General features: G+C 42.0%; 1 protein-coding gene across 4 annotated transcripts in view; it reads left to right on the forward strand.

Moving 5' to 3' along the window:
• LOC111596799 (zinc finger protein 395) overlaps nt 1–15814 on the forward strand; it is a 140314-nt gene that overhangs the window by 75211 nt on the left and 49289 nt on the right. For all 4 annotated transcript variants that reach the window (XM_030224869.1, XM_030224870.1, XM_030224871.1 and 1 more), the window contains exon 2: nt 554–732. In XM_030224869.1, the coding sequence (XP_030080729.1) occupies nt 554–732 (179 nt within the window). The remainder of the gene's footprint in view (nt 1–553; nt 733–15814) is intronic.

The following is a 15814-nucleotide window of genomic DNA, read 5'->3' on the forward strand; positions in this document are numbered from 1 at the left end:
TTGAAAATTGTTAGTGCTCATTGGCAATACTATTTTTTTGAACAAATCACAATTAAAAATCAAATAAAAAATATAAAATTGTGTAGTTGTTTTATAAGTACTAAATAAAAATTCAGAATAGATATTCTTACATATATATACATATAAATATAATTTTCTTTCAAAATAATTAAATGAAGTGATTCATTTAGATAATAATGGAAATTTCTTGGAAATTTTTAGCTGCAATTGTTGATATTTAAGTTGTGTTTAGGCTTTGCGTGACAATAGTTTAATTTGTTTCTAGGAATATATATAGCATCGATATGGGGCCATACTAAATTCACGTATTTCACTCGCAATTATAAACTAAAGCAGGAAAAAAAAAACGAAAAACAATTAAAGTTTTGATGACAATTAAAATCAAATGATTCACAATTTGCGGCTTTTTGACTTTGTGCTGAGAAAGCAAAAACCCAGCAGCCGATGCGATAGGAAATTCTTTAGAAATGCGATAAACAATTGGGAATGTAATTTTCAGAGTATTTAACTGACGAAATGTTTTCGATTGCAGGAACCCATCGAGCTGAAGAAGCGTCTGGAGGAAGTGCGTCTGCTGGAGTCTCGGCGCTCCGCTCGTCTGGCCGATCAGGATCGGGACACGGACTTTGCTCGACTGGCCGACATGGGAGGCGATCGTCGCCGTACCACACACAGTATTGATGTGCCATTGCCGCTGACGCCGCCGAACAAGTGAGTAGCCCGACTTGCAAATACCCTACCCTAAATCCTTTACTTGCGTCTAATGGGTAGCGTGCAACCTATAAAATTTTCCATGCGCCTTCGTCTCGCCTCTTTGCATAAAAATGCAACTTTGGCGTTCCTCTAGAGTCTATGCTATATCAATAATTCATAAGCGGCGACAAATTAGCGGAACAGACCGACAAGTCACGGACAGATACAGTCTGTGCTGTATGTATATGCACATGTCTATATATACTATGTGGAATTCTAGTTTTGTTATTGTCTTATCTGAGCTCAGCCGGCTAGACACCGCCCGGCTACTTAGCATAGACGCCGTGCCGTTGTTCGCTGCAATTACACTTATATAAAGTGCCCACTGCCCAATTTGCCCCGCCTGCCCTCTCTCTCTCTATCTGTCGCACACTCTCTCTCTTTCTGTGTTCGCAGTGACTACGTCGTTTTGCTAGCGACGTCGACTGATTGCGAAATAATTCAAATTTTCAATTACTGACCGCTCAGACGCGACGACGACGACGTCGATGTCGAAGTCGATGTCGATGTCGAAGTCGAAGACGCGACAATAACACTTGATTACGACGTCAAATAGTCGCGCGATATCTGGTCTGCTGCTGGGTGTTATAGTCACACTGCGTGCCTTATCTGTGTTCTGCTATATGATTTTCCATAGATTTTTTTTTTTTTTTGATATAATATTCATTTGCTATTTTTATTAATATGTTTTTAAATGAAAAAGTAGAAGAAATATGAAAAAGTTCTTCAACCAGAACAAATTCTTCAGCTATATTGCTAAGGATTTATATTATATATTTGAAATAGATATCAGTTAGATAATTAAATAGTGCTTTTTATCGTTAGTTTATAGAATAGATTAACATTCCAATTGATCTTCAGGGCTTTTCATATAGTATAAAGACATGTTTAAAATTAAAAATGTTTTACAAGAATTCTTTGATTCTTTAACAATTCTTCATAAATAGAGCTTATCACAAAGATCAATTTAGGTTTATCTTGTTTAATATATATTTTCAAATAGGAAAGTTAAACAAATCTGATTGGTTGTTATATGAGATTAATCTAAAATATATTTAATCTAATAAGAACTTAAAATGAAAGATAATTCATATTAAATTCCTGTTCCTTACCAGTTTTTCTATATATTTTATGTAGTATCTTTAAATTATATAAAATTAAAATCTGTGGCTTTACTATTGAGGTAAGATTAATATATATTTCCTTTACCCAAAACTCTCCCTATAAAATCTATTTTTAATTTGTAGAGAGAGCATTGGAAATTCGCATTGGAAATTCATTAGTCTGATTGTCGTGGCGTATTTCATTTCAATTTCAATTGATAAGCTTCGCGCGAGCCGCCGGGCGAACTATTAGTCAAGTGTGCAAAAACAACAGAACGCAGCAGCGACAAGTGAAAAAATGAATAGAGCGTAAACAAAAACACAAAAAAAAAAAAAAACAAGAAAAAAATAAAAATAGGAAAACAAAATGCCTAGCACGTTCTCAATTGATAATAAAAGTAATAACAATAATAATAATAAAAAGAACAAAAAAAGAAAAAGAGAAGAAAAGAGCATTCGCCATGTCATGCTCTCGCTGAAACTGGGCTGCGGCTGCGGCTGCCGCTGCCGCTGGAAACTCGGGCAGGGACTCAGGCCACTCAATTGCGTCGTAATCAACCAAACTAAAACTAAAACTAGGAAAAAAATAGGAAACTAAACAACAATAACAACAATAATATATAAACTGCAATGCGCCAAGAGCAGCAGTTGACGACGATGTCTGTAATAAAATTCAAATAAAATTCAATTGAGTTCAACGCGAGGCGCTGCGCCAGTTTAATTTAATTACTTACAATGCGCGCGAGAGACAAGACGGGAGAGCGAGCGAGAGAGCGCGAGGGGTAAGCCCTGCTTCGAGCGTAGTGTCATGTGTGCGAGCGAGACAGCGCGGCTGACTTTTTGCCGGCCGCATTTATCTTACACACACTCAACGCACATGCTGCCGCCGTCATCCAGTTGATGTTGTTATTGTTTCATTGGATTCGAACTCGAATGCGGAAGTGTTTATTTCGCACACACACACACACACACGCACGCACGCTCTAGTTATGTGGAGGCTATGGATTCTATCTGTTGTCGTCGCCATTTTGTCGTCTTCTTCATGTTTTGATATGCGCAGCACTGCTATGCTTCCTCCGCTCCCCACTCTGTTTCTCTCTCTCTCTCTCTCTCTCTCTTGCGCGCTTATTATAATATAATGTACTCGTGTAATGATAACAACAAAATACACAGCAAAAAGAAACCCGCTCACCTTGCACACACACACACATAGAAAGAGACGATTGCCACGCGTGTGCCAACACGTAATACGACGTAATATAGCTGCCGAGATCATCTGTTCTCTCCCTCACTCCACCCGCTCCCTTCGAGTGCCACTAATCTAAAATGTGATTTTCTCGCTTACGTACGCGTGTTTTTATTACTGTTGAATTCTGTTGCTGTTGTTGTTCGTCTCTTTTCATATTTTTATTAATTTACATCGTTTGTGTTGTTGCGTCTGTGCAAACACAGTTTATAAACGAATTCGTTTAGCTAGAGGAAAAATCCTCTCCATATTTTTTTATATCTTTTTTCCCCACTATTGATAATTGGTTTTGTAAACAAATCAGTTATTAATTAATATTTGCTTTCGACTCACTCATTAGTTGTGGGTGAAATGCAGCTCGATGTAATGAGCCAGAGCGAGTAGGTAATAGAAAGAGAGAAAGAGACAGACTGTATTTGATTATTTACTTAAACTCGCTAAGATAACACTTCTGACTCGAGTTGAGTTCATCCATATGCTTTGCTTGGCCTGCTCTGCCTTTTGGCCTTAACCATCATTGCCTTTTTTGTTGTTTTGTTTTTGATTTGGCTACACCCAGCAATTTGCTAATCGCAGCAGCAGCAGCAGCAGCAGCAGAGTAAATGACGTCGTTACATTAGCTGTGGAGTCTATTGCTATCTGGGGGGCTTAATAGACTCCTCGCATAGCTGACAGCTCTCTAGTTTCAAGGTTTTGCAACTCCCTTTGCGCTGCAGCTCAGCTGGCTGACGTGCCCCAAGCAGCAGACAAAGAACGTGGAGCACCACAAAAACAAAGAAAAAAAGAAAAAAAGAGCAAATTAAATACAATAAAATATATGAAGAGAAAGAAGTAAATGCGGAAAAAACTGGTAATAAATATAATAAGCGCGTAATTATCGCGTAAATGTCAATTTAAGCGGCGAACGCGTTGCGTCAGTGCTAATTTTCAACGCTAGAGTGAATAGACCGGCCGGTCTACAGATCCGAGCGGCCCCCGCCATGGCCCATCCACTTAACTTGCAGCTCTCAGCGCTGCCCCACCTGCCGCCCCACCTTCACTTGCAGCTGCCCCGTCACTCGGCGTTTGTTGCTTAATGAAAGCGTGTAAGCGCCAATTGGCCAGGCATGTTGTTTGTTGCTGTAATTGCCATGATTAACAATAACAACAACAACAACAGCTGCTGCTGCTGCTGCTGCTTGACTGCTGCCATTGTTGTTCTTTATTGCAAAAGCAAACAATATGAGAAAATTGCAGCGCGAAGAAAAAATATTATAAAAATAATTCACAAACAAGTTTACCGTTACGAGCAGCAACAAATGGGGCAACAATGACGCACTGCATGTTGCATGCAACTCGAGCAACTCGAGTGACTTTTCAAATCTAGAACTTTTCGAATCCAGCCGAAAACAAAAGGCTACATTTTCGAAACTGGGCGCACGGCCAAAAAGGTTTATGGCCAATTATTATTATTTTTGTATAGAAAAATCATTTGAATTTTCATTTTCATTTTCGTTTTCGTTTTATGTTTCTCCTTTATTTTTTTCTGCTTTTTAATGCTGCATGAATATCACTTTTAGTGGCTTTAAAGCTGTTGAAATGATTCGAAATAAAAAGTTGAGCAATTTTATTTTGTTGTTTCATTCGAGAAGTTGCACAACAACTTTGAAAGCGCATTTTAGATTCATTTACTAGTTAAGCTTAGCAACTAAAGGTGCCGAGTGCCTGAAAACCACGCATTTCCTAAAAGTTTAATGAATTCAACGTGCTCTAATTAGATTAGTAAATTAGATTAGTAACGAGTTTTAATTGGAAAGCAAAATTAATTTTAAAGCTTCAATTGAAGCACATCTTTTAGCAACAAAAAGCTTTTCAACTGAAAAGCTAACTTGCTTGTCTTATGCCTTTATTGCTAACTTTAGCTAAAAAATTGAGGAAGAAATGCATAAAAGCTTCGAAAGCACATTATTTTGCCTTAAGCAAAGCTCAAAAGCTCAAAGTTAATTTTTAATTGATGATACAAATATGAGTATATAATTAGTATAAAATCTGTGCTTTAAGAAAGAGCTTTTAAAGTTTAAGTTGAGATATGCGTCTATAAGTTTTCACTCTATTAGAGAATAACGCATTTCACATATTTGTAACACATTTATATAGTAGTTTCTATAAAGATGTGGCTTTATTTAAAGTTTCAATGACTTCTTCAATTAAAGTGAGTGATGAGATGATCTACTGCAAGCTCAAAGCTGTACTTTATAACTACTTAAAATTTGAAGCTTTCAAAGCTTCAATTAGAACTCTTAGTTTAATTGACCGCACTTAAGCTGAGAGTTCTGCCTGACTTTAAGCTTCAAATAGCTTTTAACGTTGATTATGCAAAGAGCTTTCCAGCATGAATCTAGTTAATGATTAATTGACAGTTTGCAGCTGTTGTCATCTGTATTTGGCGTTGCAAGCTGCAGCGCAGACTTTGAGTGGCCCACTTAAGGCATGTGATAAGCGCAAGCGAACCCAGTGCATGAAGAGCAACAACAGCAACAACGCAGTGTGACGTCAACGCGACAACAAGCACAGATTTAAGATATATATATATATAATATATATATATAAATATATATTTTTTTTTTATACTTAATATACAACAATAAAAGCAACTGGCGAAGCTGGTAGCGAGGCAATTAGCCAAGTCTTGAAAAGTATTTGCCGCCAAGAATATAAACGTACAAATATTGCGCGGATCGAGTGTTTCTGTTGCCCTCAAAAACAAAAAAAAAAAAATAAAAAAATAAAATACAAAAAAAAACTTAATTTCAGTACAATAAAAAGTCAAGTCGAGCGCAGAAGTGGGTCAAAATTATTATTGAAGCAGAACAAAAACAAAGCCAGCGACAACAACAGCAACAGCAGCAGCAAGAAGGCAACGATAATGGCAAATGCAATGCGAAAAAATGAAAATGAGGGGAAAAAATAAATTTATAATCATTTTCTAAGCAACGGCGACGGCGGCGGCCCCTTCGACTGCAAATTATTGAAATGGATTCGCATTCGCAGCTAGCCGGAGATACTTTAGCTCTAGCTGGAAATGGGGGGCTACACACACACACACACACACATATATATATAAAGACATTCATAAATGCGAGTGGCCAATGTTCCGTTCCCTTTACCGTTCCAAACGAACGTAAACACAATTTTCCGATGTTCTGCACGAATAGTTTGTTTGATCGTAAAATTTTATATTTTTGCATTCAAATCGCGGCGCGCAACAAATAAAAAAGAAAAGAAAAGAAAAGAAAAGAAAAGAAAAGACAAAAAAAAACTTGAAATGCCATTGCAAGTTTAGTTCGTAGCTGAATGTCTTTGTGGCCATTGCTTTTTCGGGGTATTATCATTTTTTCTTACCTGCCTTTTGCTCTCTCTCTCACTCTCTCTCCTTTGGTATTTTGAGCCGTCCACAAGGAGGCGCCTTGAATGAGTTTCGTGCCAGTTGCGAATCGATTTGGTTGGCAGGGTCAAAGCTTTTTTCTCCATGTGCTCAAATGCAGGCGCAGGCAACAAGCCATGAAATTTGCATACAACAAAAATGTCAAAAAAAAATGAGGAAGTAAAGCTTTAAATAATGAGCTTTTCAGCTGCTTTAGATTAATACAATATTCAGATTTTAATTAGCTGTAGAATGAATGAAATTAAAGTTGATATCACATATATAACTTAACATTAGTTTAAGAATGAATCCTTGATAAAGCATAAAGCTTCTTTAGAAAGCTTAAAACTTAAAGCTCTTCAAAATCAAACCAATCAAGATTGAAATAGATCTAGCTTAAAGCTGTTTTAATTGCCTCTCGCTGCAGCGTTAGGTTTTTATAGCTGTACTTAAAGATTATAAATCTTAAGCAAAGCTTAAAGCAGCTTTGAAGGAATTAAATGCTGACACAGTTTATCTCTCGCCTGATTAATCTGTTTTCGCATTCTGTTGATTAAAAAGTTTAAATCACATTCTGAGGTTTTAGCTGAACATTTCTATTACAACTTGCCCGATGGCCACTGACAGCAGCAGCAGCAGCAGCAGCAGCAGCAGCAGCAACAGCATCTGCAGCTGGAGTTCGCTTTTATTGGCATCGATGCTGCTTAACACGTTCTCGCTGGCCACGCACGGCCAATGGGCCACTGGCTATATTTAAAAGTGCATTTGGGCCCACTAGACCGGGCAGAGGGCGGGCGCGACTGCGGACTGGAGGCAAGCAGCAGAGTCTTTGCATTATTTATGCACGAATACATTAATAAGCCCGCGGCAGAGATGTCGAAATATATACGAGTGCCAATATATATATATGTATAAAGTATATATAGATATATCTAAATGCATATGAGCATGGGAAACTGCTGGGACGACGAGGCGCAGATGTGGCTGAAACGAGCTGTGGAGCAACACGTCAGGAAAAGCGAAATGAAAATGAACCATTTTCCGACAGCTAGTAAATTTTCTAAAACTCAGCTGACGTTGCCTGCCAGGAATATGGCACAGCAACAGCAGCAACAGCGGCAACAATTCGCTCGGCAGCAACAGTTGTTCATAAATTGAAGTTTAGTTTTTCGGTTTTGGCTTTTCGTTTTCTATGTCTGCTGTGTGCCGATTTGGATCGACCGGCAATAAAACTTAATGTGCACACTTATGAGCAGAGCCTGGGGCGCAGATCGGTGGGCGGGGCCGCGTTGCATGCAACGCACGCAACATCTTGCAGTCGAAACGCAAATTCTGAGAACGAAAAATGCGCAAAAATTAGATTGAATTGTTCTAGCTGCAGTTGTCAGTGGGGCATCAAGAAGAGGAGCGAGGGGGTGACGCAGAATGCATAATTGCAGTTGCAGTCGGACTGAGTCTTGTCTGGACTGGATGTGGAGCTGGAGCTGGATCTGGACAGGCTACGGGCCTTTGACCAATCTTATTGAGTCGTTTCCAATTGTAATAGCAAACGCTGCGGGTGTTGGCACTGACGAGCGTCGACTGAGTGAATGACTGAATGGCTGAGCGTCCGTCCGTCCTTCCGTCCGCCCGTCCGTCCGTCCGTCCGTCCGTCTGGCAACAAAAGTCATTTGGCAAAGTCCAAAAAGAAAAAAAGGCAAAACCAACCGCACACTATAATTTGCCAGCGCTCTGTGCAAAGTTACAGTTACACATTTCTAGCCTTTGGTGCCAGAGCCAAGCAACAAGCAACAAACAACAAACAACAAACAGCAAACTGCAAACAGCAAAACTACAAACTGATTTGGCTTATTTTGCGACTATTGCGGTCACTGGAAATTGCATTAGATTTGTGCCTGTGTCGTTGTTGCTTGTTGGCTGTTGGCTGTTGGCTGTTGACTGAGACTGTTGTCAATTAAAGTTCAGGCTCGCTGCTCGAAAAGTTCTGTTAATGCCTTTGGGCTTTGTCATTGGGCGACCTACAACAACACAATGAAAGACATTTACATGAAATTGTTGTATCACGTTTAATTTGGCAATTTGAATGCAAATACATTTGAGCCCGAGCAGGCGAGTGCGCGCGCGCGTGTTTTTGGCCAAGATGCCCGAGTCTAATGAAGGGATTTTCATCTAGCCACGTTTCAACTTGACTCTCAGCCAACAACAACAACAACAGCCTTGAGTCCATGGCCAGCTTTGCGCTCTCTCTCTTTAACACTCTATCTCTATCTCCCTCTATATATATCAAATCAAAATTTTTAAAAGCGCAAAGCCAAACCAACTTTAAGCTGTAGTAATCAAGGCTATAAAATGCACTGCGGCTAGTTAGTGGCAAGAGGGGGAGACAATGGAAGGGAGTGGCAGAGGCTGGGGCTTTGTATGTTTCTATATAATTAAAGTGCCTGGCGCGTTTATTTATTTTTTTATTTGTTTGCTGGGCTGTTGCGATTTGTTAATTGAATTAAATGTTGGCCATGCAGCAGCGAGCGGGTCATCAAAATGCAGCTGGCATTATTGCCCCTGCGGGCAACGGATTGCAGTCTATATGTATGTGTGTGCGTGTGCGTGTGTGTGTGCAACCCATTTAGCCAAAGTGTGCGGCGGCACTCGACGCTTAACTGTAAAAGCAAACGCACGTACGCGACGAGCCTCGCTTGCTTGCGAGTGGGCCAAATGCGTGGCAGAAGGTGGCACATTGGGACCGATAGCTAGCAATTTGGTTAGCAGTGCTTCCTTGTAGGGCAAACGCTATAGTTATCGGTCTATAATCGATAACAATTCAAGATGGGAACAATTAGTTCATGCTTCATTTTAATTTATCTGTGTTTAAGTTATCGAAACGTCAGATCGATAACTTGCTAAGATCGATATTATGCTTGATTGCAAATGCATCGCATCTATCATCGTTTATCGATATAATTTCGCAAGTTAAAGGCGCAACAAGAGTATGTATCACAAGAATTAGTTATCGAAACTGTGTATCGATCTCTTGCATTAAAAACTATCGTTATTTTCAGCCTTATCTCTTAATTAAAAGGCCGCAACTCTTGTCGTTTATCAATATATTCTAACTGATACCCTTAATTTATGGCTTTCTTGTGTTATTATCGCTTATCGAAATGTTATCGATTACTTTTTAATACAACAATTAGTCATATATTCTGTTCCCTTTGCTGTTTGTCAACTTTATCTATACTTAATGGTTATCGATATATCGATGTTTTTATGCATCATGAGTTATCGATTTCATCTGAAACATTGCTAGCCATGCAGTTGGTATCAGGCCCAGTGCTAGGCCAACACTCAAGTTGCTCACCGGTCGAATCACGTTTCCCACTGCGCGTCTGCAGCAAAAGCGCATAATTCCCATGGTCGTGCTCGTGGACTTAGTTGCATGGTCGAGGCAAGTACCGCTAAATTGTTGCAGCCAATTGCAGCGGCAGCAGAGGCAGAAGAAGCAACGCTTCCTGACGCTTGCTGCGCTGCATGCTAAGCAGCTGGAGGCGTTGGCAATGGCGCTGACACATGAGTGACAACAACAGCAACAACAGCAGCAGCAGCCGCCGAGGCAGCAGCAAGCATTAGAGCTGCCCACATGCGAGCTGCGAGCTGCGAGCTACCTTTAGGCAGGTGTGCCTTGTGTCTATGTTGTCTATTTGTTCGCGTTCGCATGTGACAACTGCCAGCTTGTTACGCCCTTTTGACTGTCACACGCTTATTGCTGCTGTCAGTGGTTGCTGCCCGTTGGCCCGTTGGCCTGTCTGCCAAGTTCGTGTGGCACCCAGCGGAAATTCTGCACATCACGTGCGCCATTCACGCAGCAGCAGCAGCAGCAGGAGCAGCCGACGCTGTTTACCGATTTTCAAATTGAATTTTCCTGTGATTTATCAATTGGCGCAGAGACAATAGAAAGTGCCAGTGCCTGTGGGCCATGGCCAAAAAGCAGCAGCCAACAGAAAAGACGAAAAAAGAGCTGGGTACAGTAGGCACCGCAGGGCACTCGCCGCTGTCATTCGCTGGCAAGGTGCAGTCGCATCGCCTGGGGAAAAGCGAACGCGAACAAGGCCTGTCACTCGCTGAGCTCCGCGCATTTCTAATGGACAAGAAAAACACACAGAGAGAAATATATATATATATATATAGGAGCTGGCCAGGGCAATGTTCAAGTTCAAGTTGGCTGCTCCTGTTAGCTGCCCTTGAGGCAGCTATCGACTCTGCCTCGAATTAATACGATTTTTATTCATGACTGCTGCCGGGCAGGGACCAGGAGCGCGCCCCTAGGGCGATAGCCAATCTGCCACTGTCACAGCAATTGCTGCCGCTGCTGCTGGCTCGTTTCTAGTGGCAATTGCAAAACATTGCCGCTGGCTTCCGTTGCCGGAATGTGGTGACAATGCCTCGTTCGGGTTTTTTGTCCCCTTCTGCCGTTCCTTTTGTTAATGTTGACTCTAAACAATTGCAATTCTCCTGCCCATCGATGTCGTCGTCGTCGTCTTGCGCTGTTGTTGTCGTCGTCGTCGTCGATGTCTTTAGCCGCTGTCGCAATGTTAGTAATTTGTGCAAATGAGCCTCCAAATGGCATAGACAGCGCTAGACGTGAGCAGCAAGCGCAGAAAAAAAGGCCAAAAAAGAAACGAAATAGACGAAATTTAAATGCGCTATTTGGCCATGTAAACGATGCGGCTCCAACTAGCCAACTATGGCAAGCTGTTAACTGTTTTCTCTTCCAAAATGAATGCTAAACCATGTTGACACAGGCTGCTCCTAACTTAATCGCTAGAGTTATGCTCAGGCCACAGGCCGACGCGAAGCCACTTCAAGTGCCAATGATCAATTCACACTTTCGATGCCAAATCAAATAGCACGTGCTCCACGCAGCTCGATAGTCGGCGATAGTCGGAAGAAAACACTACTACGCCTCAAAAAAATAACAATGAATAGAAACTAGTATTTACTATGCTCCGGGCTGTTATCTAAGCAGAAAGAAAAGCGAACACAAATTAACAAAAATCCCCAAGTAAATATTGAGAGCGCAGCAACAACAAACTGCGTAAAGTGATATAAAAAAGTGAGCATAACGCACGCAGGTGCCATTGAGTTAAGTTGTTTTTTTTTTGTTTCTTTTCGCGGATTCATATCTCTCGCGCCTCACGCACTCACAGACAGAGGCGAGCGTCACGACACACATTTTACAGTTACGCACAAATTAGCAACAACAACTAGCTCTGTGTGTGTGTGCGTGTGTTGTTGTGTTTACTCGCCTTTCCATGTGCTGTTTCCGCCTTCTGGCCAACTTGTCTGCGTGGCTCACCTGCCTGCCGCCTGCCGCCTGCCTGCGAAGGCCGCATTTAAATTTCAATATTTGTTTACGTTTTTTCTCTTATTTTTTTTGTGTGTGTATATTTATTTATTTTATTTCTGCCTTTTTTTTTGCGGTCTTGCCCAGCTATAGGCACAAACAGACGCGCTGTCCCGCTCTCGGTTTCGGTATGCGACTTCAGTCTTCGTCTCGCTGCTGGCCAGGGTTTTATTTGCTTTATACGATTTTATTGCTGTTTCAGTTTTTTTTCTTGCCAAAATATGCGAAATGTGTGTCACAGACACAATAAAAGAAACCTACAAATTAACAACAGCCAGAAAAGAGGTCGCCTTTTAAAAAGAAAACAAATAACAAATAATGAAACGAAATCAAAATCGGCGATGCGAAATTTTTGGAAATTACGCATAGGCCCATGATTTCAAATACCGCACACGCAACTAGAAAAAACAACAACAGCAACAACAACAACTACAACTACAGTGCCTTCGACAAGCACTCGTCTGTGTATATTGAGAAACCAAAGAAAACAAACCAAAGCGAACTACGTCATTGTCGCTTTTATATATAAAAAGTTTGAAAAGATATATAAATAGGTCCGCTGTAGGCCTTCACCAGAGTAATTGGATCTCGGGCATTTACTAATTTTGAAAAAGTTGCTTGCATATATTCAAATATTGCGCATACGCAACGGGGTTAACTCTTTGCTTTGGGCCACACTTCCGCTGTTGCCGTCACATTGATTGTGCCACAATGATTCTATATTTCTTATCGGGCCAACTGATAAGCGCTGCTTCACAAAAAAGGCCTCAATGAAGTCTGCGCAGCCATTGAGGCGCAAAACACTCAGCGCCTTATCAAGCCTCTGCGGCCTCTAATCAAGCACTGACTTTGGCTTTTCCAAGGCGATAAGATCGTGTCAAGTGATAATGCTGGCAAAATGCGCCAGTCAAGTTGGCAGCGCTCACTAGGAGCAATGAACTCGCGTACTTAGCTTAAAACATGTACGAATATTAGTAAATGAGCTCTAAGACTTGGAGAATTGTTTGGCAATGGGTTGAAGCTCGCTTTTACTTTTGCTTTGTTTGTTGCGCTGCTTTGGGTGAAAGTTGTTCAAATAGTACGAGCGAAGGCTGCCGCGCTATTGTCTAATGCTTGGTCCTGGCCCCAACAATTACCCGATCCAATTTCTCGAGCACGTGTCTAATTCAATAAACTCATTTCGAAGTGGACTTTAATTGCGTTGCAGTTTCTTGGCGCAACCACAAATCAAAGCAAAACGAATGCAGCTCAATCCAGCAAAAACAGCCGGAGCAACTGAAACGGACAGCGGCAACAAGAGGCTATAAATTGCAGTTGCAACTAATTTTTATGCGGCATGCAAACGAATAGTCAGCTCAGACCTAACATCGCATGCCCCCAGCCCGCCTTGACTGGGCATATCATATCGCATCTCTGGAGCGCGCATATTTCCGACAGTTGCCGCTGCTGCACATTGCAATGTAATTTTGCTTTCAACACCTTTTTTTTGCTGCTTGCTGCTTGCTGCATGCTGCATGCAACGTCGCTGCCAGCGTCGCCCGCTGATTGCAACCAGCGGCGTGGGCAAATAATTGCCAACAAAACAGCGAACAGCAAACAGCGGGCCAAAGTTGCCAGAGCTGAGGCTCATCGCCTTGGCCAGCAGCAACAGCAACAGCAACAGCAACAGCAACAGCAACAGCAACAGCAACAGCAACAGCTACAGCTGCAACGGCAACACATTACGAATACAACCAAGTGAAAATCACAGCACATTTCCCAGGCTGCGCTCAAGCGCTGGCCCCGAAATCGGCGCGAATATATCGCATTTCAATCACGCGCCAATCCCCGAGCTCCTGGACCGATCTTTGCCAGGCGCAATTTACGTGAGGCCACGCAGTCAGACAGAGACAGACACAGAGAGGGAAAGAGAGCGAGTGCAATTTTGCAACAGCATCAACTGCTGCTTGCAGTTTATTAAAGTTGCTGCGCAATCGAGCAGAAAGCAATGGACTGTTTATTGTTGTTGCTGTTGCTCTTACTGTTGCTGTTGCTGTTGCTGTTGGTGTTTTGCTGCTGAACCTAACGGTACCGATTGTGCGCACAAAATGGCCACATCGTGATGGCCAAAATGCCCATGACTGCCCGCGCCGCGCAGCACGCGTCTCTCGAGGCAGCCAGGCCGGCCGGCGACAACAACAGCAGCAGCAGCAGCAGCGGCAGCGGCGGCAGCAACACTGACCGCCAGCGTGCTGCATCTAATGCCGAGATTTCAAAAGTCGATTTATGCGCAAATTTACTTTTATGCGATTAGCAACGAGCGGCAAAAATTTATCGTCAAGTTTAGTCAATTTAATTGGGGCGCAGATGAGGCGGCCCAAAAAGTGGCCACTGAGGCGGAAAGGTGCCAAATGGATAAAAGCCAAACTCCAGCTAAGCCAGCACTCGAGCCAGCTCAAGCGCTCTACACGAAACACCAGCGGACAAAGCGCGTGCATTAGACAAAGGCTAAAAACCAAACCTGGTAGCTGGGCAATAAAATTTTATGGCAGCTGTTCTCAGAAGGAGCTGCATTCACCTCACTGCAGCGGCAGCAGCTCAGTTGTCGCTGCCTGCGGCCTCTGCATTTGCACAATGGACTAAAATGTATTTTGCAAAAGGGTTTGCAGACAGCGGCGGCAGCAGCAGCAGCAGCAGCCGCATCTAGAATGCAATTTCACGTTTCGGCTTATATGTAGCTGAAGTGCTGATGCCAGCGATAAGAAATGTTAACAAAAAAGTAAAAGAAGAGGAAGAGAAACTCCTGAAACGTTCTATAAACTGCATGATGTCAGCTTGCATGGACATACGTAGCGAGTCTTGGCATCGATTGAGCAAAAGACCATTGTAGAGACTAGAAAAGGCTTTTCGACTGCAGCTGCAAACGAAACTCAATCAGAGTTGGCTTAAAGCCTCGCTTTTTGGCACTCAACGATATATGAAATTCTGTTCACTCAGCACTTCTAATTGAAAGTGAATAAATTAAAAGGCACTTTGAGCCAAAAAGCCTAATGCATTTGCTGCTGCTCCATTAGAACTGATTTAAAATTGATTACAATTTTTCAAGTTTGTCAGTTATGAAAACTTTTGCTCGAACTGAAATGCATTTGCCACTTTAATTTTCATCTTTATATTTTATTGCTCAAGGACTAGCCGTTTCTATAGCAGCAAAGTCAATAGAACTAAGCCGCTTAGGTCTAATCATCAATAATTGCCCAGTGGGCGAGCCCATCAACAATTCAATCGATTCAACAATTCTGAAAATGCAATGCAGGATTCGTTCTGTCAGTTGAGTATTAATGCTGGCAAATAGCTACGTGGCGGCTTGATACGGCAACGGAAACGGCATCAACATCAGCATCAGCTTCTGCTCGTGGCAATGACAATGACGACGTCTCAATTGCTGGCATTTATTTATAAGAAGCTGCCATGGCAGCAGCAGCAGCAACATTAGAATCAGCTTTTCTTCCAGTCGACTTCATTACGCGTATTTCAAATCAGTTGCTGGCATTTGAAATGTTTTGAATTTATGACACGCCGCGCGACTGTCGCGTCTTTATTATCCAGTATCCTCTTAGCTTGCCCGCTGCCTGCATCTCATTTGGCTTGCATTCGTTGACGCAAGTTGCGTTCATAAAGTCAGCGCCAAAGGATAACTGATTCGCTTCGCTTTGTTGTTCAGAGTCCAAGGTTAGCCCAAGGTGAACTTAAAGCCACCAAAAACTCTCAGTTGACGTCAGCGCCGCTTCAAAAAGCAAACAAAGTTCTCTGGCAAATACACCAAAAAACTGCCAAAAAACCAAAATTGATTTGCGCAAGGTCAGTTAAATTTGCACAGCAGCAAAAATGTTGCGATAAAATATTTCTGAATA

The sequence above is a fragment of the Drosophila hydei genome, unplaced genomic scaffold (genome assembly GCF_003285905.1).
Source record: "Drosophila hydei strain 15085-1641.00,03,60 unplaced genomic scaffold, DhydRS2 tig00008119-arrow-pilon, whole genome shotgun sequence".
Taxonomy (NCBI): Eukaryota; Metazoa; Arthropoda; class Insecta; order Diptera; family Drosophilidae; genus Drosophila; species Drosophila hydei.